This window comes from Hippocampus bargibanti, linkage group LG15, assembly GCF_051943395.1.
Source record: "Hippocampus bargibanti isolate YZ-2025 linkage group LG15, ASM5194339v1, whole genome shotgun sequence".
Taxonomy (NCBI): domain Eukaryota; kingdom Metazoa; phylum Chordata; class Actinopteri; order Syngnathiformes; family Syngnathidae; genus Hippocampus; species Hippocampus bargibanti.
The window spans coordinates 11,130,442-11,155,425 of record NC_142748.1 but is presented as its reverse complement, the minus strand read 5'-3'; the positions used below and the strand labels follow the sequence as shown (position 1 = coordinate 11,155,425).

The 24,984-nt window shown below is 52.7% G+C and overlaps 4 protein-coding genes across 10 annotated transcripts; 2 read left to right on the top strand and 2 right to left on the bottom strand.

Annotated features, from left to right (window-relative positions):
* Window positions 1–19: 19 nt before the first annotated feature.
* nhlrc2 (NHL repeat containing 2) lies at window positions 20–5,555 on the bottom strand. The gene is made up of 13 exons (XM_089014947.1): window positions 5,420–5,555; window positions 5,078–5,262; window positions 4,080–4,232; window positions 3,590–3,639; window positions 3,091–3,496; window positions 2,895–3,016; window positions 2,730–2,829; window positions 2,562–2,655; window positions 2,249–2,480; window positions 2,058–2,180; window positions 1,774–1,983; window positions 1,496–1,694; window positions 20–1,413 (listed from the first exon to the last, which is right to left on the bottom strand). Exons 1-13 carry the CDS (start codon window positions 5,476–5,478, stop codon window positions 1,157–1,159), a joined length of 2,190 nt encoding a protein of 729 aa, XP_088871073.1. The 5' UTR covers window positions 5,479–5,555; the 3' UTR covers window positions 20–1,156.
* On the top strand, window positions 5,236–8,588 carry dclre1a (DNA cross-link repair 1A (PSO2 homolog, S. cerevisiae)). 2 transcript variants are annotated; one of them, XM_089014956.1, is made up of 10 exons: window positions 5,236–5,398; window positions 5,786–6,108; window positions 6,265–6,852; window positions 6,988–7,121; window positions 7,185–7,303; window positions 7,375–7,518; window positions 7,586–7,731; window positions 7,809–7,963; window positions 8,043–8,184; window positions 8,310–8,588. In XM_089014956.1, exons 2-10 carry the CDS (start codon window positions 5,820–5,822, stop codon window positions 8,471–8,473), a joined length of 1,881 nt encoding a protein of 626 aa, XP_088871082.1. In that variant the 5' UTR covers window positions 5,236–5,398; window positions 5,786–5,819; the 3' UTR covers window positions 8,474–8,588. The 2 variants fall into 2 exon arrangements, with proteins under 2 accessions (XP_088871082.1, XP_088871081.1); XM_089014955.1 differs by lacking the exon at window positions 5,236–5,398 and having other exon boundaries at window positions 5,638–6,108; window positions 8,310–8,587.
* Window positions 8,589–9,422: 834 nt separating this feature from the next.
* casp7 (caspase 7, apoptosis-related cysteine peptidase) lies at window positions 9,423–15,312 on the bottom strand. 3 transcript variants are annotated; one of them, XM_089016045.1, is made up of 8 exons: window positions 14,669–15,312; window positions 13,057–13,136; window positions 12,588–12,673; window positions 11,367–11,518; window positions 11,164–11,292; window positions 10,916–11,091; window positions 10,698–10,836; window positions 9,423–10,620 (listed from the first exon to the last, which is right to left on the bottom strand). In XM_089016045.1, exons 3-8 carry the CDS (start codon window positions 12,671–12,673, stop codon window positions 10,394–10,396), a joined length of 909 nt encoding a protein of 302 aa, XP_088872171.1. In that variant the 5' UTR covers window positions 13,057–13,136; window positions 14,669–15,312; the 3' UTR covers window positions 9,423–10,393. The 3 variants fall into 3 exon arrangements, with proteins under 3 accessions (XP_088872171.1, XP_088872169.1, XP_088872170.1); XM_089016043.1 differs by lacking the exon at window positions 14,669–15,312 and adding an exon at window positions 13,793–13,934; XM_089016044.1 differs by lacking the exons at window positions 13,057–13,136; window positions 14,669–15,312 and adding an exon at window positions 12,914–13,050.
* On the top strand, window positions 13,896–24,905 carry nrap (nebulin-related anchoring protein). 4 transcript variants are annotated; one of them, XM_089016036.1, is made up of 42 exons: window positions 13,896–14,090; window positions 14,367–14,461; window positions 14,539–14,626; window positions 15,359–15,463; window positions 15,618–15,710; window positions 15,818–15,925; window positions 16,001–16,105; window positions 16,203–16,310; window positions 16,437–16,544; window positions 17,041–17,148; window positions 17,256–17,372; window positions 17,517–17,621; window positions 17,707–17,811; window positions 17,938–18,042; window positions 18,101–18,199; window positions 18,321–18,425; window positions 18,503–18,610; window positions 18,679–18,786; window positions 18,857–19,054; window positions 19,200–19,304; window positions 19,388–19,486; window positions 19,647–19,754; window positions 19,838–19,995; window positions 20,140–20,293; window positions 20,376–20,480; window positions 20,602–20,700; window positions 20,782–20,886; window positions 20,959–21,066; window positions 21,141–21,254; window positions 21,328–21,525; window positions 21,591–21,695; window positions 21,850–21,948; window positions 22,015–22,119; window positions 22,193–22,300; window positions 22,375–22,686; window positions 22,755–22,859; window positions 23,148–23,246; window positions 23,320–23,424; window positions 23,586–23,693; window positions 23,838–24,149; window positions 24,222–24,377; window positions 24,468–24,905. In XM_089016036.1, exons 1-42 carry the CDS (start codon window positions 14,025–14,027, stop codon window positions 24,747–24,749), a joined length of 5,283 nt encoding a protein of 1,760 aa, XP_088872162.1. In that variant the 5' UTR covers window positions 13,896–14,024; the 3' UTR covers window positions 24,750–24,905. The 4 variants fall into 4 exon arrangements, with proteins under 4 accessions (XP_088872162.1, XP_088872164.1, XP_088872161.1 ...); XM_089016038.1 differs by lacking the exon at window positions 15,359–15,463; XM_089016035.1 differs by having other exon boundaries at window positions 15,818–16,105.
* Window positions 24,906–24,984: the final 79 nt, after the last annotated feature.

Sequence of the window (24,984 nt, the reverse complement as noted above, 5' to 3'; positions counted from 1 at the left end):
TTGCTCATTAAAAAAAAAAAAAAGAAAAAAAATCACCCAACCATAAAGGACACTGAAAACAGCCACGGTCGATTATTTCGGGAAGCCAACCCGCAACCTTACGGGCAGGAATAAATTGGCAACATTTTGATCGTAACCAATTTGGAAGATTGGCTCGGTGAAATGACTTGAACTGCGTGAAAAGAAATGGAAACGTCAATCGGCGCGCCAGCGTCACCAGCCCGCCGGCCAATCGCGAGGCTCCGACGTCAAATTCTACACGTGCGCGTTGTGAAATATTCTTGAGGCAGACTTTCCTCGTTGCTGCAAATGTTTGCTTTCAACGCTTGCGCGAAGCATCGCGAGGTTTCTCGCCTCACAAACGGTCCGCACATTCGCCGGCGACGGCCACAAATCAAGGCCTTTCCGGGACTTTTGCAACATCAAACATAATTTGACATAGCCAAGTACTTACCAGGTGCAAAGACGAGCGTTCTTCGTGGCTTCCTCGGTCCGATTCTGGCGTCGTCGAGCCCGTCGCTGACACTTTGGTCCTTTTTTCTGAAATTGCGAACAGGAACGATCCCAAAGACGACGTCTCTGCGTGTGCTCTTTCCATTCGGACAGACCACTGCGTACAACAATGCCATTTTTTGCCACACGTTTTGTTGTTAAGCGTGTTTTCCGCAACAACCGCTTGAAGCGGAAATAAGCCAAGCTAGCAGTCGCGCCGACCACGCGGGCGGCTTCAAAATTTCGGGACTTTTCCGCAGTTTGGCATATTTTGAAGCCAGACTTTTTAGTTGGCGGCGTGACGTGACGTTGGCGCACGCTTGATGGAATTGGGGGAAATGGAAAATATGAAGGCGTCGTTTCAAAGTTTGCACCACTGTGTGCGCATGTCCCTCTCCATTTATTATTTTGACTTGATGTGCAGATAAGACACAAGTGGAAAAAAGGCAAGACAAGATGGACTCAAAAGGTCACCAAAAAAGTGATGTCAATTCATTTGAGAGACACCTTTTCGTCCCTTGAAGCCCTCCCCCAAGGGGCAAATGCAGCATCGTTTCGGGCTGACGACACAAAAAAATACAGAAGATCCCCCCCCACCCCCCCGAGACCAAATGGAGCAAGGCCGTCCGAAAGCACCTGCAAGCCATTCACGGAGCCCATTTTTTCAAAGGGAATGTGCGAGCGACACGGTGACCTCGCCCGTTCCAGGAACGTGACTGAGCCGAAGAGGCTGGCGGAAGGCCGCCGCCCGCATGCTGCAGGCCCCCCCCTCGGCCGTGCAGAAGTACAGCCAGACGCTCAGCGTCAGGCTGGCCTGCGATTTCTCGGGGGCCTCCGGAAGCTTGGTGGCCACGCGGAGCGGCGCCGAGAGATCGGCGATGGCGCCGGTGACGACCTCGCCGGCGAGGAGCCACTCGTCGCCTACGGGGAGCCCGGAAGTCAAAAGTGGCGAGCGGCGTCGCCGAACCAGGAAGAGACGGACGGACGGGTAGCGGGCGCTCACCTTGGGCGGAGAGGACCCAGCAGCTAGGCGCCCCATCGGTGAGCTCGGCGCCTTCGGGGAGCGCCAGCGCCAGCGACAGGACGAGGGTCTGTCCGGCGCACGCCGCCACCGGCGCCATGTCGACCGTGATGGCTCCCCTAGGCATCTCGGGCGTGGCGGCGGAGGGCGCCGCGTCTGGACAGTCGCAGGAAACGACCAACTGGGGGGAGGACGTCAAAGGGGGAGCTCGGCGACGGGAGGGTGGGGGGCGGGGCGAGCCGGCTCGAGCGCGGTCTTACCGGCGAGACGGTCTGGGAGCGCAGGTCCAGGACTTGGACGCGGTGGTTGTTGGTGTCGGCGACGTAGAGGAGGCGTCCGGCGCCGCCCACGCAGATGCCGCCGGGCTCGTTGAAGCAAGAGGTGGCAAAACGGGGGCCGCAGGAGGCGCCCGCCTCTCCCGTGCCGGCCAGGGTGTCGCAGCGCCTCGTCCGCGGGTCCACCGCTTTAATCTGCGCGGCGGATCGCGACGCCGGCGGTTGGGGCGGGCGCGGACAAAGCGCGGCGGAGAAAGGCCGCCGCCTACCTTGTGGTTGTACGAGTCGGCCACGTACAGCAGCTTGTCTTGCGGGGACCAGGCCACGCCCAGCGGATGCTGCAGCTTGGCGTCCAAGCCTTCGCCGTCCGCGTCGCCGAAAGCAAAAAGGTTCTGGCGGGAGGCAGGCAAAGGTCCCGAAAGGGCAAAAAAGGAGGCGGCGCGCGCCGGCTTCCACCCACCGTGGGGTCCCTTTCGCCGCCGACCAGCGGCTTGACGGCGCCGTCCTTGAGCGACAGCGTGCGCACGGTGCTGCTTTCGCTGTCGGCCACGAAAAGGCAGCGCCAGGGCTCCTCGGGGGCGGCGGCCAGGCCCGAGGGCTGGGCGAAGCCCGCCTTGTGCGGGTAGGCGTTGTTGCGGTTCTCCTCGTTGCCGCTGCCGGCCCACGGCACGCACGTGCCCGCCTTGGACTCGCTGTCGGCGTCATAATGCCATTACGTCGCCCGCGCCGGCCCGGCGGGCGCCATCCGGGCCGTCCGGGGGCCGTCCTCTCACCTTCGTTTGGGCAGTTTGCCGTCGGCCAGGAACAAGGCCCAAATCTGGTGGATCCCCGCCATGGCCACCCACAGCACGTTGTCCTCGGCGCCGCCTGCGCACCAAAGCGCCGTCTGGACCCTTCGACGCTTTTCAACTCGACGACGAGCCCGAGGCGGCGAGACTCACCGGCCGAGCCCAGCGCCACGTCCCAGGGGGAGCTGATGGGCCGGCCATCCCCCGCGCCGCCGCCGGCCAGCGTGCTGACCCGCCCCTCCGACAGGTCGATCTGCGCCGACGGACGCGACCGCGTCACAAAAAGGAGGCGCGCCGAGGGCAAAGGCGGCGTTGGACCTTTCGGATGAGGTGGTTCTCCGTGTCGGCCACGTAGACCGCGTCGCCCTTCATGGCCACGCCCTGCGGGGAGTTGAAGGAGGCTTCCGACAAGGCGCCGTCTCGCCTTCCACTTTCGGGACCTGCAAAACAAAAAGGAAACGTGACACTTTTTGAAGAACGACACAAAGAATGTGGGAGAGGGCGCGTGCGTGACCTCCAACGACGTGCAAGAGGCGCCCGCTGGGGGACAGCACCAGAACGCGGTGATGTCCCGTGTCGGCGACGGCCAACCTGTCGCCGGCGCCGTCCGCGCAGATCTTGCCGGGAAACGACAGGACGCCGGTGGGCGGGGAGTCCTGGTACAGCTGGACGGGCAGCGGGTGGGCCCGCAGCAGCCCCCTGTCGCCGTAGTAACGCAGGCTGACCTCGACCAAGAGCGCCAAGCGGCGGCGGTGGCCCTCGCCCGCCAGAGCGAAGAGCAGGTTTCCCCGCGGGCCCACCAGCGCCAGCGTGGGCCAGCAGGTGACCTCCAGCCGCTGCCACAGACGCGCCTCGCCGTCGTTGGCCACCGGGTGCCGCAGGTCGTAGCGCAGCACGGCGCTGCGGACGTTGTCCAGAACCTCAGAGCCCCGGCGCCAAGTTGGAAGGAGAACAACATCCACAAAGGAATCCTAATAAGGGGGGGGGGGGGTCCCTCGTGAGAGGTGACTTACCTTTTCATTGGGGAATTTGGCCGAATGCACCCCAATAATAACAAGTCCATCTGAAATGACACAATGCGTTCAAACATAAATGTTTGCAAATGCCTTCCAGGGTTAGCATTGTTTTCAAAAGAATCCCCCCCTCCATCTCCAAACAGTTTGAGCGCCATCGCTATCTCATTCTCATTGTATTTTCTTGATTGTATTCTATTTATCATTATTCTATCTATGCTTGCCTGTGACTGTAAAGTGTCCTTGAGAACTTTGAAAGGAGTTTGAAATCAAAGTTATTCTGATGATTATTATCATTGTTGAGCATTGGGGCCAATTGTCCCATTTTGTGGCCTGGTTTCATGCCACGCCCAAAAACATTTTGCAAAGTGACATCAGACCAAGTCAACTCGATGGAAACCGGTGCCGCACGATGCGGTGGAGTCCAAATAAAAACAAGGACAAAGATGCTCTTATTGGAACTAAATGGCTTTGGGCTCCAGTGGAGTACCTTGGACCGAGTGCTTGTGCTCAAGGTGGTGAAGGTCCGGCAGGATGTGAATGCAGTTGATGCAGCAATAGGTAAAGAAGTCCAGCAGCACCACTTTTCCCGCCAGCTCCTTGTCGAAAGATAGCGGGCCCGCCGTGTTCAGCCATTGCAGACCTGCGGCCCATCCGGAAAGGACAAAATCAGCGTGCAAACACTCGGCGTGAAACCATCATCTGCTGCTGTGATGAGGACACGGGGTCAACAAAGAGGAAAATGACTCAAAATCTTGATTCTTATCACTGAGTCAGCTGTTGTTAAAGCACTCCATAATTATTGTAAAATGTGTTCAGAAAGGCGCTTGAAAATTAAATGTATTATTATTATTATGATTAAAACTCAAAATTCTGTGGGTCCTGCGATTTGAGTGAAAATGATAAAAACCCTGGCACTGGAGTGATGGAGTAATGACATATTTTAAGTGATTTTTTTCACTCTTCACATTCAGTGTATTAGCCAACTAGCTAGTTGGCTCGCTATCTATTAGCTAAATACCGAGCTATCTGTTGGATATCCATTAGCGATCTACTAGCTGGTTAGCTAGCTAGCTTTCTATCTATTAGAATTCAGGGTTGGGTGAACGCTGGCACGTGTGGCTGCCACTGCTCACCCACAGAATAACGGATCCTGTGACTGTAAAGTGACCTTGAGAGTTTTGAAAGGCGCTTAGAAATGAAATGTTTTATGATTGATATAAATCCCTGTCAAAATGCATTGTATTGATTGCTGTCTTGAAGTCTCACAATAACGCTTGACACAATGATAGTGTTTGCTGACGAAGCTCTTCGGATGAGGAGCAAAACGTCCGACAGCTTTAAACAAGTACAGATGGCGGCTCAATCAACCTTTTCTACCTTACTTTGTTCGGTGAGAATGCATTTAAGGGGACCGTCTTGATGAGAGCGACGAGTCTGGTCTCGTTCAGCCGACCGAGTGGCTCCGCTAGCTAAAGCCAAACTTACCGCTATCGAAGTCGGGCATCTTGAGGTCTCCCCTCTCCTCCATATCTCGGAGATAGTCATAAACGAGAGCTTCCATCGACTCTTGCGTCTGGGCGTCATTTAACGCGCATTCGAGCACACTTTGGAGTGGAAACAGAGTTGATAAGGTGCACCCGGAATCCATCTTGTCGAAACTCGAGCGAGCCCTGTTGGGGAAATGTCATGAAGTCGAGTCACGGCGCTGCTTTGAACAAACCGTGACCGAAACGAAAGGAACGTAACATGCGAGAATAAAACAAGGTTGTAGCTCAGTGTTTCGGTGTCGTGCGGTTGGAGGAAAAGGCAAGAACGACGTCTACTTACTTTGCGGAAGCAGGCGTCGGCGTCGTGTTGATGGACTCGGCGGCTTTCGACAAATTCATGACAAATCAAAGTTCACGTTTGAAAAATTCGTATGATTTTTTTTAAGTGATGTTTAAATATATTAACGTCCAGCAACGTTTTACTCTCCGGTTTGGATAGTCTGGTTAAATGGTTGGAAAGTGCCGCTTGGTTTCGAGAACTGCATTTACCTAATTCGGCCTGGTTTTGCGGCAAAATCATCGGCTCCGATTTTGATTTCCACCTCACAAATATTCGGGTGTCAGTTGTTGTTTTTTTTTCAACTTTCATCTGAATCCAAATAATAATAAGCGTTCATTCTCCGTTTATGGGATGCTGTGTTTTCAGACGCACCGCACGGAAGTCTTCGCTTTTCCCAAAAATGTCTCGAGAAAGCGGTGACGAAAGTGACATTTGGGAGTTCAAACCTCTCGCGAAGAAAAAGAAGAGACACGAATCGCCGTCCTCGGAATGTCCAAGCACCTCGAGGGACGTCGGCGGACGAGGTGATGGCAGCCCGTCGTCACTCGCTAAGGAGGCGCAACGTGTCGACAGCGAAGCCAAAGAAGGCTATTGCCCCACTTGCCAGATGCCATTCTCCAGTTTATTGCCCAAGTGGCAAAGATGGCATGTTGAAGAATGTCTGGACACGTCAAGGGGCGCGTGCACAGGTAGGATCGCTTGGACACAGACGGAGGTCCAAAAATGGGCAGCCACAGAGAAAAATAAAGAGATTCATTTGGTCAGGCCACAGCCTTGTTCTCGTTTTCACCGGTCTCCGTTCGGTGCGGCGTGGGTTTCCCACGTGTGTGTGGTCTTTCTCGTAGAATGTCCCAATGGTCTCCTGTGCTCTTCGGTCATTCCAAGCCACTACGAAAAGTTCAACCACACGGAGTTGGCCTACGCTCGAGCCAAGGCTCAGCCTTTCAGGGACCACTTTGGGGACGGAGACTGCCGCACCCTGAAGCAACAGGCCTCTGGGGACAAGTCGGAGGCTGAGACCTGCGGGGACAATCCGGACGCCGAGGCCTCCGGGGACAAGTCGGAGGCCGAGGCCTCCGAGGACAACTCGGAGGCCGAGGATTCCGGGGACAACTCTGAGGCCGAGACCCGGCCATCGCCGTCCCAAGCCACCGACGGCCCCCGGCCGCTGCAGCTCCGCTCGCCCAGGCCGGACGACATAAAGAAGAAGTGCCTGATTTCCCGCAGGTGTTTGTCCAAGGTTTTGAGTGGAGGTTCCAAGCTCAAGCAAATGGACATCGGGGTGTTTTTCGGCCTCAAAGCTTTGAGGCCGAAGGAGGAGGCCAAGACTCCCGAGCAGGCGGCAGGAATGAGGTGGGGGAACAAATGGCGGCACACAGAGTGCAACGTGGGTGCGCAACAACGGGGGTGTCCGGATTACAAAAAGATTCCAGGTGAGTGGTGTCCGTCCGTCTCTCGCCAGCGCAGCACAGCAGCATGATGGCGTCTTCTTCAGCTTGTTGTTCTTCCGACAGTGGGGGGGGGGGGTGTTAGCGCAAGTGTAAATGTGTCCCCTTTCCTTTCCTCAGACACCACGTTCGCCGTGGACGCCTTCTCTTACGGCGCCATTGAGGGCATCACCGCCTACTTCCTGACGCATTTCCACTCGGACCACTACAAAGGGCTCACCAAAAGGTCCACGCTTCCCATCTATTGTAACAAAGTAAGACAAGATGTCCTCCCCGTCCACCCCCTTTTTTTGTCTTGAGTGCCGCATCTTTTCCAGATCACGGCCAACCTGGTGATCAGTAGATTGCAGGTGGCGAAGCGGCACGTGCACGTCCTCCCTATGAACACCAGGGTGCAGGTGGGGGGGGCGGAGCTCATCCTACTCAACGCCAACCAGTACGTCCACGCCGTTCCTCCTCTGCCATTTTTGTGCAAGCGCTCGCTCTGAAACGCACGTGTGGATGCAGCTGCCCGGGGTCGGCCATGTTGCTGTTCTTCCTGCCCAACGGACGGACCGTCCTGCACACGGGTGACTTCCGGGCCGACCCCTCCATGGAGAAGTACCCGGAGCTGCTGGCTTGCAGGGTCCACACGCTCTACCTGGACACCACGTAGGCAACGCTCTCGGCGTGCGGCGTCTCCGAAAGGGCGAGCTGGCTAACCGCCCGGTCCTCGCAGTTATTGCGACCCGTCGTACACGTTCCCCCCGCAGCAGGAGGCCATGAACTTTGTCAGCAGCATCGCCTTGAAGTCGCCGGCGCGGCACCCCGGCACCCTGGTGGTGTGCGGCTCCTACACTGTGGGGAAGGAGAAGGTCTTCTTGGGTGAGCGTCTCCTCGCTTGCCTTTTGTCTTTTTTGTTCCAGTGAGGAACGGGCGCCCTCATTTCTCTCTGGGCGTAGCCCTGGCGGACGTTTTGCGCTCCAAGGTGTGCCTCTCCCGGGACAAGTACGACATCATGTGCTGCCTGGAGTCGGAGCACATCCGGCAACGCTTGACCACCGACTGGACGGCGGGGCGGCTCCACGTGCTTCCCCTGGTGCAGCTCAACGTCAAAGTAGGACCAGCGAGCAGAAGGCCTTCCTTCGCCTTGTTCTTCTTGACCGCATCTTTGATTGGAAACGGTCCCGCCGCAGAAGCTGCAGGAGTACCTGACGAGTTTCTCGGGCCGCTACGATCGTCTGGTGGCCATCAGGCCCACCGGCTGGACCTTCAACAAGAAAATAGTGGCGCTGAAAGACATCCGACCCATTGTCAGCGGCAAAATCTCCATCTACGGTTTGCGCTTTGCTTTCCGGTGTCCTTCCTTTAGCCTGCCGATCTTCTCCTTGCGCCGTTTCTTCCCATTTCAAGCGTCGCCAGCCATTGTGTGATTGTTGTTTTCCTTCCGCTTCCATCCGCAGGGATTCCGTACAGCGAGCACAGCAGCTTTGCGGAGCTGAAGCGTTTTGTCCAGTGGCTGCGCCCGCAGCAGATCATCCCGACGGTGAACCACGAATCCCCAGGCGCAAAGATGGCCATGGAGGAGTACTTCAGCAAGTGGCTCGGCAAAAACTCAAGCACCTAAATCATTTCTCACCATTTGTCTTTCGGAAATTGTCGAGAAACATCTGCAACTTTTCTTTCATGTGCAAGCCAGCTTGGTGCCAATTCGCTAATAAATGCAGATTTTTTTGTTAATGAATTGAATATTATTTAAGCAATAAAGAGGTGGCAATGTGACTTCTCTGGTCTGTCAGTTTTCGTTCATTTTAAACTGACTACTATTTATAGTAATATATTTCATTTATAAGCGCCTTTCGTCAAGATGTTGACGTGGGAAATTAAGGAGCAACATGACGAGTCGTTGCTCCTCCATTTTGTTTTTGATGAATCACAATGTTAATGACAGTAAGCTTTAAAAGTCCACTTGAGTCTGTGGAGACACAAATAAATCACGTTTGGGATTTAGTCTTACCTTGTTTGCGTTCCATCTGGCCATTCTGTTGGAAATGCAACGCATGCGGATAAAAGAGCCAAATGAGAACGGCTTGCTCAATACGGTACAGCAACGACGCCATCCATGTTCGATTGGATTGGATTAGTACATGTGAACAGAAAGGACACAGTTTACACCCATGCGAGTTGAATTTCAGTCCAAAATGAGAAGTTACTTTTGTCTACTTATCCCGTCGACGAACGTCGTTTTTGTCCTGTCCGCGCCTAGTTGGAGAAGAGTTTCGTTGTCCAGGAAGGTGGCGGGAGACGTTGCTTGCTAATGCTAGGGCAAACGTTCGACTAGCTTAGCATGTTAGCCAGGTGCGAGTGGAAATAACCTTGGTGAAAAAGCTCCTTTTCTTTGGAACATCTTGAGTAGCAACTCGTCACACGCACAGTCGCTGAATCATGAGACATTCGATGGAAAAAAAGGCCCCCCTCCCTCAATCACATCATATAAAACGTGAGAAATGTACATGTACAATTGTTTACACACATTTGTTTTATTTACAAGAAATAACCAATGATTGAATAAAATAAATATTTGTATGTGGTATGTTGTCCTACAAACTCAGCTCATAACTGAATAAATTACTATAATTAATACAAGAGTGTAGGAATATATATATTGTTGTCACCCCCTGCCCCCCATAACAATGTGTACGAATTAAACAAAATGTTTTTTTCAATTCCAAATGTATTCAAATAAATGAGTGAGGACAATAGCAATGAACATCATAAATCATGTAAAAATGGAAGCCCTAAATCAAAGGGAAAAAAATGGCGCAAGCACTCCTTTTTGCACAGTCTGTGAACCACGTCACTGATCAAAGATCCGCGGGAGGCGAGGGATCAATACTTGGGTTTGGGTTTGAAAATGGCCAGTCAGGAACGACTCGGATCGGTCGCACTTTGGCCATGGAAGTGTGTTTTCCAATTCTTAAGAAAAACGGATTTAAAAACAAAAACGGTGAAGAGCTGCCTTTATGATTGACATGATGACGTTGACAAACGATTGCCTTTTCAAAGTCACTTTTTCCTCAGATGCGCGGAATTGTTTGCTGATTTTTACAGACATTATTTCAGCACGTTGCCAAACAAGCAACGGTGACATTTTTTATCCAATTTCTATCAATGTCTAGTATAAATTGTGAGATTGCCACAATGTATACGATACGGTAAATTACATTTGGTGGAGAATGCCATTTTTGAGGGAGCATTATCATCCAAAAATGTGGCTGAAACGTTAGCCAAGCGCAAGAAGAGAATGAAAAGCACCCCCCCGTGTGTCCGTCTGTCCCGCGTGGTAGTTTTGCCTGTACGACGGGCACAAGAAAACGGCAGCGACAAGTGCGGCAAACAAAAGTGAAGCGGGCGTAGAAGAACATGCATATCTCACGAGGCCTGCCGACAAAGAACCGTTTCAAAGGTGACGCCACCGTCGCCAAGAAAAACCTGAAGAAGATGGAGGGGGTAGCCCTCGTTCCCTGAACGGTCGCCAGGGCGACGCTCAGTTGAAATACAGCTCCTTGGTCAGCATGGAGACCACGCAGGGGATCTGCTTCTTCTCGCTGAAGCGAGGGTCCTCGGACCAGGACTCGAAGCTGGTGGCCACCGTGTAGTTGACGCGGGTGAGGATCTGCATGATCTCCAGCTGCTTGCCAAACTGCTCCAGGACGTTGCACAGCGCCTGCACGAACCAGGAGCCGCGCCCGGGGTTCCTCCACGAGTAGTAGCCTGCCGGCGGTGGCGCGACCCGACGCCGGAGACGCGTTTTCAGACCGACGCGTCGACAGTGGGGCGCGGCGGCTCACCTGGCACGGTGGAGTAGGCGAAGAGGAAATCGGCCTCCACCGGGATCTTGTGTCCGGGGTTGGCGTCCGTCTCCAGGGTGTCGTTGGGCGGACCCGAATCCGTCTGGATGCCGTCGTCGAATTCGGAGCCCCGGCAGGCCTGGCGCCGACAACCCGTCAAAGGCCGCTTAGGGACGGCTCGGGTTCAGTTCCACTGTTCGTGTTCGGGACAGTCCTACCTGGATGAAGAAGAGCTTGGGCTTCCCCACCAGGCTTTTGCACACGTCCCCCCTGAAGAGCGAGGTGACCGTCTTGATGGGCACGGCGCCGTCCGTGCCGTAGATCATGCCCTCCTCGCCGTGACTCAGCAGGATGCAGGCGAAGCACGAGCTCTCGCTGTGGTCTTCCTCCGAAGCTAACGCACGCGGAGGCGCTTCATTCGCCGAATGCCTCCCCGAAGAAATTGCGGACGGCGGATGGCGCTCACCCTCTCTGAGGAGACGCTCCATCTTCTCGCAGGTCTGATCGTTGTAGACGAAGACGTCGAAGCCCAGATTCTTGAAGCACTTGAAGAGCTCGCCGGCGTCGCGGTCCGTCCCGTTGCGTACATTCATCCCTGCCAGGATGAAGGCGGAGAAGGACACGCTTGGCTTCGGGCGGGGAGCAAAGATCTTTTGCCGTGCTCGCTACCTGTCTTTTCTTCAAAGTTTTTGTTGTTGATGATGATGCACTTGCCCACTCGCCCGTGGCTCATCTTATACCGGAACGTCGGCCAGACAATTCTGTAACGGCTTTCCGAAGAGTTCTCCTGCTCCCGCGTTTGGCCATCCTTGTTCTTCTTGCTGGAAACAAGACACGACAGCAGACGAGGAACGTCATTTTCCCTTTTCAGGTGGCCGTCCGTCGCCAATCGGGATGCAGGCAAGCTTGTTGAAAAGGGACGACGTGACGTCCTTCTTCAACTGCACTCAAATGATCATCTCAACAGCATCACGAGAACAACCGGGCCAAGAACTTACTCAGAGAGCAAAAAAGTACATCTGCTTGGCAATAAGGCATCGAGCCAAACGCGCTGGCCGTCGTCGCGGCTATTCTGACGCGGCTGCCATGTTGGCATTCTTCGGCCGATCCATCCAGATGGGCGGCGCGTTCCAGAAGGTCCCGGTGGCCCGCTCAACAAAGGCCTGGCGGCGTAGCGCGCTCAGATTCGATTTAACTTGTGATTGGACACCCTTAAGCCCCCTCCCGCCTCTAAATTGCATCAACGTGCCCTAACAAACAATTGAGGGCGGGCATCGCGTGGCATCAACTTACCTGGGTTCGTCATTGAGCGCTACGCCACTCTGCATCTGCAAAAGAGTTGGTTGATTTTTTTTTTTTCGGGAGGGGGGGGGCCGAGGGCTAGGATACTGACATGCTCTCTCTGCTGGATGAAGAACCTGAATGGGCTGCCGCCAGCCCACGGCCCAAACTGTGTGTGGTTGGGGGGGGGGCATGTTGACAGACACCCCACCCCCACCCCAAACCTGAGTCAGCAACCTCACCAGCGCACCAGCGCTTTCTAAAAGCCTATTCAAGCCGAGGGCCCCCCGAACCTCACGCCGCCGTGGCCACACGTGAGGTCAACAGGGATGCAGAATAACAATTTTCAAACTAAGCCAAATACTTGTTGTGATTCTTCAAGATGTTGCCGACACCCCCTCGTGGCCATCCTGGCAACATCTAGCGCGGGCGGGGGTGTCCAAACGGGGTCCTGGAGGGCAGCTGGATGTCGTTTATAAACGACTGCTCGTCGCCTGGACCATTTGAATGGCTAACCATTTCATATCCCCCCCCCCTCCCTGCTGTCTGTCAGCTGCGGGGTCACACGAGGGCAGTGACAGACAAAAAAACGTTTTCAGGTGCACTTACCCAAAGAGTAAAAACCTTCCCTTGCGGTCGGGTTTGGCGTCTGTTGTGTCCGGCGACATTTCTGTCTCAGAGGGTTCTCCATCCATCTGTGGAGCATCACATGAGCAAACTTTCACATGTGCCGCATCATATTTCCCCATGAAACAGAGTTACTGTGGTTCCTATCAGTTATTGGTGCTGATTCGCTTCAGTTATTTCAGTAACGAGACAACAAGTAACTTTTAAGCACGAACTGCCAAGTCTGACTCGTCGTTGACGGACAAATTAATTTTCGAAAGTTTCTCAAAGTGTTTCACGAAAGAGTCACCACGTTCTCGCAAACTCACGTTGCGTCGTTGTAGAATGACGTTAAGTCCGTCGGGTTGCCGTTTAAATAAATGTGGACACACTTTCACTTCCTCAAAATAAACACCTGGGAAGCTCTGCGGTCAAATTTGACTTCAGATCTCCAAGGAGCGTCACGACTTACCGCCTACGTCATCTCCGACCCGCCATATTTGCCCCACTTCCTTGTCGTCATGTGTGCGTAGCAGCCATCTTGGAACGGTGCTGGCCGCCATTAAAAACAACAACAACAACAACAACAACAACAACAACAACAACAACAACAACAACAACGTCAAACGAATTTAAACTATGGAAACATGAAGTTTCACCAAAATAAACAATTAATAAAAGTCAATTGTATATTTGGGGAATTTTCTCACAGTGAAAACGAGATAAAACATACTGTAAACTACAATTATTTTGTCATACTGGGAATACTAGGAAAATAAACTTTAATCTTCCATCAATGTTCTTTTCAGATTGTTTTTTTTTCTGAACAAAGTGTTAATATGGTGAAATTGTTCTGTAAAATGTAACAGATTCAGACATACTGACAACTGGCAATTTATGAGGCTATGGGTATAAAACTATAAAAGTTTAATTTAAACTGGGTTTCATTTTCTAACCTGCTGTAATGCTCAGCTTTTATTAGCTGGCGGAAATGAAAAGGAATGTAGTCAATATCAAATCTGTGTTGATTATCTTTGCATTTCCACATATAGTTGTACCAAAATGACTCCCGACAATCCAGCAATTCCCATAAACGGCGTCCTGATCGAGTTCCTATCTATAGCTATTGTCCAAATGGTGACGCTGTGTCATCCCTGATGTGTCACAACAAGGTTGAGCTAATTGTCCGGCAAGGGATCATTACGCACCTCCATCGCCACGTCCTGCAGATAGGCAGCCAGTGGGCTTGAACGCTTTGGAACGAGGGGGCTGGTCCGTCATGGGAAACCCACTCAAGTAACACAACTCAGTCGCACGGTCGCACAAGTCAGTTTGAAACCAGGGGAGGAAGACGTGGGACGGGAGGGACTGCCTGCTGACGGAACTCTGTCTCAAGATTTGATTTTTCAAGGGGCGGCGGGTCAAGACAAAGGATTGAAAATGCAGTCTTGTGCAAGGTGCGGCTTTGTGGTGTACCCCGCCGAGAAGATCAACTGCATTGATCAGGTATTGAAAGCAGAACTATTTTTTGCCACGATTGAATTGTTTTACCTTCATCTGATGTAACACACGCCAAAGCAGACACTTCTAAAAATAAATAACACTGAAGACGTTTCAAGCCGGGTTGGGCAACCTGCGGCAGAGGGGCCATATCGTGTCAATGTCAGTCAAATAATAATCATATGAAAAGGGGGCGAATCAAAATGGCATGCGCACTTCTAAATGGGTGGTCCTGCCCACGTGCCGCAGCCTCGCTGAACTAACGTGATTTTTCTTCAACAGAACTGGCACAAAGCGTGTTTTCACTGCGACATCTGTAAAATGGTGCTGACGGCCAATAACTTTGTCAGCCACAAAAAGAGGCCTTACTGCTCAGTGTGAGTATTACCCTACCCCCCAAACCCCCAATAAATACAGGAAGTGAACTAAAAGGGTGCGCATTGTCAAACGGCAGACACAACCCGAGGAACAACACCTTTACCAGCGTGTATGAAGCACCCGTCAACATCACGGCGAAAAAGGAGAGCAAGGCCAGCAGTGAGGTGGGATGACACCATGCCGTCTTTCGGACACAAGTTACTTACTATCTTTGTCAACATTTGGAGGCGGGTACAGCGTGCTTGCCTCGGCCGGGTGATCCCTTGTGGACACATTCAATCACAAAAATGTGGTGGACAGACGACTTGCCTTTGTTTAGGCACCCCATGGCGCCTTTTCCCAGAAAAGTCGCTATGAGTCGCTAGTGACGGCAGCCCTATGGAATGGAGAGGAGGAGAGTGTCTCGGGTTATTTCTGTGTTTTGCCCACCAGCTTTTATGCTTCGGACGGCTAAAATTAAACTCCGGCAAAAAGATCTCGGCCGGCCGGCATGGCTTTCCCTCGTCCACCTGTTGCCGTCTGTTGGATTCCGTCTGCGTCTCAGAGTCCACGCGAGATTCCCGGCTTATATTAGCAGCAGGCTAGCGGCCATGTCGCTCCTAAAAAACGGAGGTGGTCACATGTTGATATCTGATCCGACCGTTGACTTATGACTCACTGACGACTATTTTTTTGGAACCACGCGGACATTGTTTTCAATCATTGTTGGGCTAAGACTATTATTATTATTATTATGACAACATATTAGATGAGGCCTCAGTACAGCAAGTACAGCATCCCAAGGGCCTTCACATAGAACCCAGCGTGGTGAACAGAAGGTTTTGAGATACGATAGGAAGGCCCATGTCCAGTGTTGCGCTTGGCTTGAACGTTTTGTGGTCTATGTGCAATTGTAGCTGAAGTATGGCGAGGATGGCGATGCTTTTATGTCCACCTTCCACAACGACGTCAACTCCGACGACCTGGAGAGGGCTCGTCTAGACAATCAGATGGCAGGCCGGGTGAGCTCCAAAATTGAGCAACTGGCCAAAACTCGCCCTCAACCTTTTATTGGCGAGATCTTAAGCCTCTTAGGAGAGTGGGAGACATTTTCTACAGAAAATCTCATCACTTCTCTTCATTTTGATCATTTGAATGTCCTTTGCGTCCAAACAGTCTTTCAAGTTCCAGTCAGAGTTCTCCCAGCAGCAGTCTTGGTACAACCAGGAGATGGTGTCCATGTCTCAAGCTCAGACAAACATCAGCGACGTGAGTTGACTTGGAGCATTTTTTGAAGGCCTTCAATTTTGACTGGAGTTGTTTGCCATTCCACTTCGATCAGCACGTGTGAGTACTTTGGCTATTTGTGCTGCCAGGTCAAATTCATGGAGGAATACAAAGAGTCCAAAGGCAAAGGCAGCTTCCCGGCCATGATCACGCCGGGATACCAGGCGGCCAAAATGGCCACCAGGCTGGCCAGCAACGTGAGGGAACGTTCGCCAAATGTTCCGCTGTGCAGATGTGCTCGTATTGAGCTTCTTGTGCTCCGTCTCCAAAAGCTGGAATACAAAAAAGGCCACGAGGAGAGACTTTCAAAATACACCACCTTTGTGGACCCGCCGGAGGTGCTCCTGGCCAAGAAACAAGGGCACATTGTCAGCGATGTGAGTCTTTTGTGGCTGTCGACACACCCGTGCGTACATCATAATGCAAACGCTGCAGTATCTCCAATCCAGTTCCGATTCCCGGTTCTTTTTGCAGTACGCCTACACGGAGCAGTACGAGCAGCACAAAGGCAAAGGCAGCTTCCCCGCACATGTGACGCCCGGATACAAGATGTCCAAAAAGGCTTCCGAACAGGCCAGCAACGTAAGCGGAACAATTTGTGCAGTGCTTTGTGAGCGTACTTACCCACGAGTACTTGAGGATTTCTTTTGCGGATACTTTTTGTTGCTTCAAGTCAACTAACTGCTCTCTCTCTGTGCTTTGTGGCAGATCAAGTATCGGCACGTATACGAGCAGGAGATGAAGGGCAAGGCCAGTGCTGACGCCGCCTTTGTCCAAATGCTCCACGCCACAGAGAATGCAGACAACTACAGCCAGGTTCTTCCTATTTTTTTTTTTTGTCATCATCACAGAAGTCAGGACAATACTAGTAAGAGACGTAAAAAAACACATTTCTTCATGCAGCTGGATGAGGAAGTAAAATCAGCTTTTCACAACACAACAAATATCGCCATAACTATCGAGCTAGCTATCTATTTGCTATTTATTTGCTATCTAGCCGACTATCTAAGCGAATAGCTATCTAAGCAAATAGCTAGCTATTAGATACATGACTGTCTAGCTATCTATTAGCTAGCTAGCTTTCTATGTATTTGAGTGACTTCCTGGTTGAGTGAACGCTGGCGTGTGTGGCGGCCGCTGCTCACCCACAGATAAACGTATCCTGTGACTGTAAAGTGACCTTGAGAGTTTTGAAAGGCGCTTATGAATGAAATTTATTATTATTATTATTTTCAAAATAGTTAGCATTCACCTCGACTGAGGAATCTAAAAAGAAAGTCATCATATTTCATCCTGGGTGCACTTTCCGTAGCTGGCCTACACTGAACAGTATGAGCGGCAGCGAGGAAAAGGAAGCTTCCCTGCGATGATCACGCCCGGGTACCACCTGGCAAAGAAAGCTCAGGAAAACGCAAGTGATGTGAGTGCCACCTTCATTTTGTCTTTGGGGGAGGCTTCTTTAAGGTGGCGGAGCTCAAAACAAAACAGGCAACCTGCGCTTCACCTCATCTGTTTTCTTTTTGGCAGCTGAAATACAGAAAAGATTTGGATAAGATGAAGGGTACGTCGCATTTCCACAGCTTGACCTCGGAGGAAAATCTGGCCTTGATCAACGCCCTCAAGATCAACAAGCTGGTCAGTGAGGTGAGGCGGTCGCTTGGCCCCGTAGACGGGACGCCGGCAAGAAGGGGTGTGTGGCATCCCTCCAAGGCCAAAGGACGACCTTGTGCGCGCTTGTGGCTCTGTTCCGATGGCCCGTGTACGTGTATTTCCTCTGCCGAACAACAGGTGGAGTACAAGAAAGACTTGGAGAACAGCAAAGGCCACAGCATCAATTTCTGCGAGACGCCCCAGTTTCAAAATGCTACCAAAGTCGCTAAGTTCACGAGTGATGTAAGTCCAGAGCAACAATGTCATCGTCTCGCCGCCGCCGACGCAATTCTTGCTCATGCGCTACTTTCTCCGTGTGGTGTTCTAGAACAAATACAAGGAGAAGTACGTGGACGCCAAGGGTCACTACCAAGACTCGGGAATGGACAAGCGGATTGCGCACGCCATGAAAGTCCGGAAGCTGGCCAGCGACGTAAGCATCAACTAACGCATCTTGAAAATCAGCAGACTCAAGGACAGTTTCTGCCACCAGGCCGGTTGCCATTTAGGCGTTTGTCCTTGGGGCTGAAGCCACAACGGTCTCTCCTGTGCTCTTCAGATTTCCTACAAACAAGGTCACGAGCGAGATCAAGGAGAGTACACCTACCAAGCCACGCTGACGCCAGGCTACCGCAGCCAAAGGAAGTTGGACCCGTTGAAAGACGTGAGTTCTCCCGTCGAGCCCTCCAGCGGTTCGCCCGGTGACGCCTGCGCCTCTGCAGAAGAACTACAGGCAGCACATCGATCGAGTCAAGTACAGTCCCGTGAAGGACACGCCGGCGATCCTCCTGGCCAAGAAAAACGCGCAACTTATCAGCAACGTGAGCTCAAGCGTGTGATTGTAGACCGCCAAAATGTTTGACCTTTTTTAAAACGGGATGAAAAGTTAGTTCGAACAAGCCTCCTGTGGCTCAGTCGCTCTAAAAAGGATCTCCTTTTCAGCTCAACTACAAAGCAGACTACGAGAAGACCAAGCATCTGTACACACTTTGCGGGGACTTGCCACAAATCAAAAGGGCGAAAGACAACACGGCCTTGTGCAGCGACGTAAGCGGGCGCCCGTTTTCCTCCATCATTGGGGGACGACCGGACTGCCGCGTGACGCCGCCGCGCTCTCGTTCCAGATCAAATACAAGGAGGAGTGGGAGAAGAGCAAATCAAAGGCGTGCGACATCGGCCTGGACCACCTCAGCGTCAAGGCGGCCAAGGCTTCCCGGGACCTCGCCAGCGATGTGAGCAAAAACAACCCCGCCGCAATGAATCGGAACGGGCGGGTGACGAGGCGTGCCATGTGCCCTAGCTCAAATACAAAGAAAACTACCTGAAGACCAGGGACTTGGCCGCGGGCGTCAACGTGAGCGACTCCAAGACTTTGCACTCGCTGCGGGTGGCCAAGATGCACAGCGACGTAAGTCATCCCGAGCCGCCTCACCTCGTCTTGGCACCAATTCATTAGCGTGTGTTCGCCCGCCCCGCAGATCGCCTACAAGAAGGGCTCCAAGGAGAACCGAGGCCAGTACTGCCTGTCTATGGACATGGTCAACCTGAGTCACGCCAAAAAGGCCCAAGCCCTGGCCAGCGACGTGGACTACCGCACCAGGTTGCACCAGTACACCGTCATGGCCGATGACATCAACGTCCAGCAAGCCAAGAAGGCGTATTCCCTGCAGAGTGAGGTCAGAAACCGTCATCTTCCAATTGACGCCTTGTCTCGTGGAATCATACCCTTGTGGCCCAGGGGTGGTCCAAAAACACTTGACTCGTCGTCACGTCGAACCAGGGTCCAATTAACTCAGCCTTTTCTTTCCTCCCGCTCAACAGAACCGGTATCGCTCGGACCTGAACTGGATGAAAGGGGTGAGCTGGGAGACCGAAGGGTGCCTGAACATCACCCAGGCCAAGAAAGCCGGGGACCTGCTCAGCGACGTCAGTTCTCTGCCGCGCTTTTCATCTCCTCGCGAACTCTGCATAACTGAAGCATTGCGTCCGCCATTGTCGCTCTTTTGCAGACCAAATATCGGCAAAAGGTGGATGGCATCAAGTTCACCCAGGTGGCGGACAATCTGTTCATCAAACATGCCAAGAAGAGCCAGCAATTGCAGAGCGACGTAAGGTCCGGGTGAAGGCAGGCTCACCATTTTTAAATTGCTGGCGTACAAAGCAAACAGGCAGTAGATCCTTTAAAACAAAGATGGCCACTCGCGGTTTGCATGTTCAACACCAAAGCGTCATTCCTCTGACTGTAATTTCTTGTTGTTTTCCTTTCAGAAAATCTACAAAAGCCAATGGGAGAAACAGCGGGAAAAAGGATTTGAGCTGCGATTGGACTCACTTTCCATTCTCACCGCTCGAGCTAAGAGAGACCTGGCCAGTGATGTGAGGCTTTTGGTTATTTAACCGGTCGCTTCTGGGACCAGCCCGGATCTGGGTAAAAGTCCTCCACCGTGTTCCGCCGGCAGGTCAAATACAAAGAGCAATATGAGAAAAACAAAGGCAAGGTGATCGGCATCAAGTCGGTCAGCGACGACTCGCAGATGGCTCATTCGGCTCTGGCCACCAAACTTCACAGTGGCCGTGACTACAAGAAGAACTACGAGGACACCAAGACCCAATTCAAGTGAGGCCCTCAGCGTTAAGCAAGCCTAAAGGAGAAGGTTACACAAGCTATAGCTTGGATGTGCCCGTGGCCTCAAGAGCGGATGGTACTTTACCTTTTGCGACATCCATATTGAGACGAAAAAACACGACATCTCCTCCCCAGTGTTTCTCTGGACATGCTGAATATCAGCCAGGCCAAGAAGGCCCAAGACTTGGCGGCGGACTACAACTACAGGACCTTCCTGCATGAGTACACCACCCTGCCGACCGACCTAAACGTGGCCTGGGCAAAGAAGGCCTACGGACTGCAGAGCGACGTCAGTCCCGTCGACAGAAAGTTTCTGAAACGCGGGGTAAACAGTTCCGGAGAACCGCCTGTCAACGCCTGTGTGTCTTTAGAAACTCTACCGATCCGATCTGGACTGGATGAGGGGGGTTGGCTGGGAGGCCTCCAAGTCTTTGGATGTCCAGCAGGCCAAAAAAGCTGGGGACCTGGTCAGCGAGGTAACGGCCGACCGACCATGTCACTTTCGAGGCGTCGACAGTTATCCGATGCCAATGGTGGTTGACGGATGGAAAGCCCCGTGAAATTCTCAAATCGAGATTTCAACCCCTCCCGCTTTAGAAAAAGTATCGGCAGAATGCGAGCGCCCTCAAGTTCACAAGTGTTAAAGACACGCCAGAGATGGTTCAGGCCAAACTCAGCAACAAACTGGCCATCGATGTGAGTACCAGCCGTCACGTCTTGGCTGCGACCGGCGGGGACCCCGACGTGAAACCTTGCTTGATACAATTATCTCGACAGAGGTTGTACAGAGAGAAGGGAGAAAACATGAAGCACAACTACACCGTGGATGAGGAGCTGCCCGAGTTTGTGCAAGCCAAGATCAACGCCTTCAATTTGAGCGAGGTCAATAAACAGAGGCCAAAAAACAATCTGTTTCGCAAGCTAACATAAACACCAAAAATGGTTGGATTTCAGAGTCGCTACAAGGAATCTTGGACCAAACTACGTGACGGAGGACATAAACTGCGCCTGGACGCTATTCCTTTCCAGTCGGCCAAAGCCTCTGCTGACATCTTGAGTGATGTGAGTGGCTGGTCCTCAAAGCGGTCAAAGTCTTGCCATCCATTCATCGCAATGCTATGTTTGTATCTCATTAGCAAAAATACAAAGAGGGCTTTGAGAAGACCAAAGGGAAGATGGCCGGAGCCAAAGGGCTGCAAGACGACATGAACATGGCTCACTCCGTTTACGCCAACAAGCTACAAAGCGACGTGGGTGTTTTCTCCCCACGCGAGGATTTCTTCCTGATTTAAAAAAAAAAACATCTCCCCTTCCGCCCCCCAGATTACGTACAAGAAGGAGTCGGCGAGCCAGCTCTCAAGGCACCACCTTCCAATGGATATGTTGGAGGTGGCCCATGCCAAGAAGGCCCAGTCTTTGGTCAGCGATCACGACTACAGGCTGACCTCACACCGGTACACCTGCCTGCCGGATGACATGAAGCTGCAGGCGGCCAAGAAAGCGTACGCTCTGCAAAGCGAGGTAGGGCGCGCTAAGCGCTTCCCAGGCACCACGACAGCGAGGTCACGCCGGTTTCCACATTGCAGAGGGTGTATCGTTCTGATCTCAATTACCTGCGGGGTGCAGCATGGATCGCAACCGGGGCTCTGCAAATTGAAGGCTCCAAGAAAGCCAGCCGCCTGATCAGTGACGTAAGACTGACGATTTACCAGACGACCCGTCTTAAAACATTTCAATATACATCACTTTGCTGCTGTGAAATATAAATTTCTCCACTGCGAGACTAATAAAGGCAAATCCAATCCAATCCAATATGGATGACTGTCAATTTTGGTCCTACCTCAGACCAAGTATCGCCAGCAACCATACAACTTCAAGCACACGTCGGTGGCAGACTCACCCGACATGATCCACGCCAAACTCAGTGGACTGGTCTCCAATGAGGTGAGCGTGTGGTTTTGCTTCGCAGTGAGGTAATCCCGCTAATTGCGAAACTTGCTTCTCGCCCAGCGTCTGTACAAAGGGAAAGGGATGAGCGACCAGCACAGCTACACCGCCACGGCCCAAAGACCCGAGATCACTCAAGCCAAGATCAACGCGGCTAACTTCAGCGAGGTCAGAACGGGTTCCGCGGACCGCCGACTTCTTTTCACGGCGGACATTTGAAGCCGCAATCTTGGTTCTTCAGATCCGATACAGAGACTCTTGGCACAATCTGAGGGCTCAGGGCTACAAGCTGACCATGCAGGACATCCCCTTCCAGGCAGCCAAGAGCTCCACGGGCATCGCCAGTGACGTAAGAGTACCACGACAGAAACGGACTCAGATTTCAGGCCAATTTGAGCTGATATTGGGTATCTCTCTCCGCAGTACAAGTATAAACACAATCACCTGATGGAAAAAGGCAAGCACATCGGCGCCCAGAGCGTTTGGGACGACACGTATCTGCTGCACTACGTGCGGGTCAACCGGCTGGCCAGCGACCAGGAGTACCGCAAGGACGCCTTGAAGGCGAGCGGGCGCTACCGCCTGACGCCCGACATGATCCATTTGGTCACGGCCAAGAATGCTCAGGCCCTGGTCAGCGAGCAGGACTACAGGAAGAGACTTCACGAGTACACGGCGCTCGCCGACGACATGAAAGTCAAATGGGCCAAGAAAGCCTACAACCTGCAGAGTGAGGTGCGGAACGGCGACCGCCATCATTGGGTTCGGAGGTGAACCGAGTGATCTGAACACTTCTCGTCTAGACGCTGTACAAGTCGGACCTGAACACAATGAAGGGCGTGGCGTGGGATGGTGTGGGAGCGCCGCAGCTAGAGTCCGCCAAGAACGCCGGGAGACTTCTGAGTGAAGTAAGTGGGCACCGGTTTGAGAAAGAAGCAATCCGCATCAAAGATAAACACAATGAGGCACTTTTGCAACAATACAAAGAACAACCCGTCGATAAATTAATAGACCAAGTTTGTTACTGGGACAATCGGAAACAAGCAGACCCTCCAACGATACTTGAATATATGGGTGTCATATGTGGAGCGCATCGGTTGGGGTAACAGTAACAGGTTAGACGGTTAGAAATGGGGGGTGGAAATGATGAGTCACGCTGTAGCTATGGCGAATGCATTTTTTTTTTCATCACGCAGAAGCGATACCGCCAACTGCCAGACAGCTTCAAGTTCACCTCGGTGACAGACTCCCCAGATATGGTCCACGCCAAGGCCAGTTATCAGCAGTGCAGCGAGGTAACGTAAAGAAACTGCCAAATGAAACTGCTCGGAGCCGTTTTTGAACAGATTATTCCGATTCTCCATCCAGAGGCTGTACAAATCGGGTCGGAACCACGACATGAACAAGTACACCCTACATCCGGATGATCCCGACTTTGTGCGAGCCAGGACCAACGCCCTGCACATTAGCGACGTAAGAGCCGCCATACTAACAAGAGGCTTACAGGGACTCGTCTTGTTCAAGTGACCTTTTTGTTTGAGCGATGCCGAAATGCCAACCAAAAGCTAAACGTTCTGATCCTTTCGTAAGCGGCTAATGCTAAAAAATATGACCGCTGATCCGTTTTGGTGCAGAAAGTCTACAAGGCGTCAGGAGAGCAGCTCAGGATGCTGGGCCATGACTTGAGGCTGGACGCCATCCCCTTCCGCACGGCAAAGGCCTCCAGGGAAATTGCCAGCGATGTGAGTGTTGACTGCGCTGGTTGGATAGGAACAGAAAACGCCTCAAAGCTAACCACATTCCACAGTCGTGGACAGACAAAGGAAGATCCGACACTAGGTGAGGAACCGCTGAGGTGTAATGTAATGATTTTGCCTCTTGACCAGGTGCTCTACAAGGACTCCCACTTGCGGGAGAAGGGGCGGCAAGTGGGGCTGCGCTGCGTGGAGGACGACCCGAAAATGATGCACTCGTTGGCGGCCAGCAAGCTCCAGAGCAACCTGGAGTACCAACGGCGGTCCAAGGAGGAGCGCGCCAGGTACAGGATCCAGGCCGACCGGCCCGAGTTCCTGCAGGCCAAGAAGAGCCAGGCGCAGGCCAGCGACCTGGCCTACCGAAGCAAGCTCCACGACTACACGTGCGACCCCGAGCAGCTCCAGGTCAAGCACGCCAAGCGAGCCTACCGGCTGCAGAGCGACGTAAGACTCACTTTTGTCAACGTAGCCCTTTTTGTCGACTCGCCGTCACTGTGCTCACGACGACCGTCGCAGGTCAACTACAAGTCGGACCTGAACCGGATGAGGGGAGCGGGCTGGACCCCTCCCGGCTCCCACAAGGTGGAGTTGGCCCGTCGGGCCGCCGAGCTGGGCTTGGCTGAGGGGGTGACCACGGACGAGGCCATCGCCAAGTACCAGCGCATGATTATGGTGAGACGGCATCCTGAAAAGTCATCTGCGGCCACAAACGGCCAGCAGAGAGCTCCATCAACCTTGGGACTGACCTTTTCCGCGTTGCAGCTCCACTACCTGCGGCAGATGGACGAGCACCAACAGCAGGAGAACTCGTCCGAGCGGGCGGAGACCAGCGACGAGACGAGGCAAGGCGTCAATGTGGACGCCACGGAGGTGCTTCACGTCAACAGGACCAAGACCTACCAGACGGTACAGAAAAGGACAACCACCACCACCACCAGTAGCACCTTGAAATCCACCGAGATGAAATCCGGAAGCGTCTCGCCGGCGGCGCGCCATAGCGCCCTCAAGACATCTGCTCAGGCCAAAGCCATCAAAGATGCTTAGAAGTCGGGACAATACGGCCACGCAGAACTCAGCTAGATGGATGAAAAAAAAAATCAACACAGCGCAGTGAGACAAAAACTGCTAATTGCTCTTTAATTATTCAATTACTAGTGTATCGTTTGGCCAAGAATAAAATTTGCAGCTTCAAAATTCTCATTTGTTGTTTGTCATTCCAAGATGGCGGCTTTCTTCACACAAACGTACATTGAAACCATTGCAGACCCCCAAACGGTTT

Excerpts from the sequence above, each read along its gene's own strand:
- nhlrc2 (XM_089014947.1), bottom strand. The coding sequence starts at position 5,478 with ATGAATTTGTCGAAAGCCGCCGAGTCCATCAACACGACGCCGACGCCT. Across the intron at positions 5,263-5,419 it reads CCGACGCCTGCTTCCGCAAA|GGCTCGCTCGAGTTTCGACA; the intron begins GTAAGTAGACGT and ends TTTCCCCAACAG. Across the intron at positions 3,017-3,090 it reads CCTCTTGCACGTCGTTGGAG|GTCCCGAAAGTGGAAGGCGA; the intron begins GTCACGCACGCG and ends TTTGTTTTGCAG.
- dclre1a (XM_089014955.1), top strand. The coding sequence starts at position 5,766 with ATGGGATGCTGTGTTTTCAGACGCACCGCACGGAAGTCTTCGCTTTTC. Across the intron at positions 7,122-7,184 it reads TTCCCATCTATTGTAACAAA|ATCACGGCCAACCTGGTGAT; the intron begins GTAAGACAAGAT and ends CATCTTTTCCAG. Across the intron at positions 7,304-7,374 it reads ATCCTACTCAACGCCAACCA|CTGCCCGGGGTCGGCCATGT; the intron begins GTACGTCCACGC and ends GTGTGGATGCAG.
- casp7 (XM_089016045.1), bottom strand. The coding sequence starts at position 12,673 with ATGGATGGAGAACCCTCTGAGACAGAAATGTCGCCGGACACAACAGAC. Across the intron at positions 11,519-12,587 it reads GGAAGGTTTTTACTCTTTGG|CAAGAAGAACAAGGATGGCC; the intron begins GTAAGTGCACCT and ends TCTTGTTTCCAG. Across the intron at positions 11,092-11,163 it reads GGAGCGTCTCCTCAGAGAGG|CTTCGGAGGAAGACCACAGC; the intron begins GTGAGCGCCATC and ends CGCGTGCGTTAG.
- nrap (XM_089016035.1), top strand. The coding sequence starts at position 14,025 with ATGCAGTCTTGTGCAAGGTGCGGCTTTGTGGTGTACCCCGCCGAGAAG. Across the intron at positions 14,091-14,366 it reads AGATCAACTGCATTGATCAG|AACTGGCACAAAGCGTGTTT; the intron begins GTATTGAAAGCA and ends TTTCTTCAACAG. Across the intron at positions 21,255-21,327 it reads CCAACAAGCTACAAAGCGAC|ATTACGTACAAGAAGGAGTC; the intron begins GTGGGTGTTTTC and ends TCCGCCCCCCAG.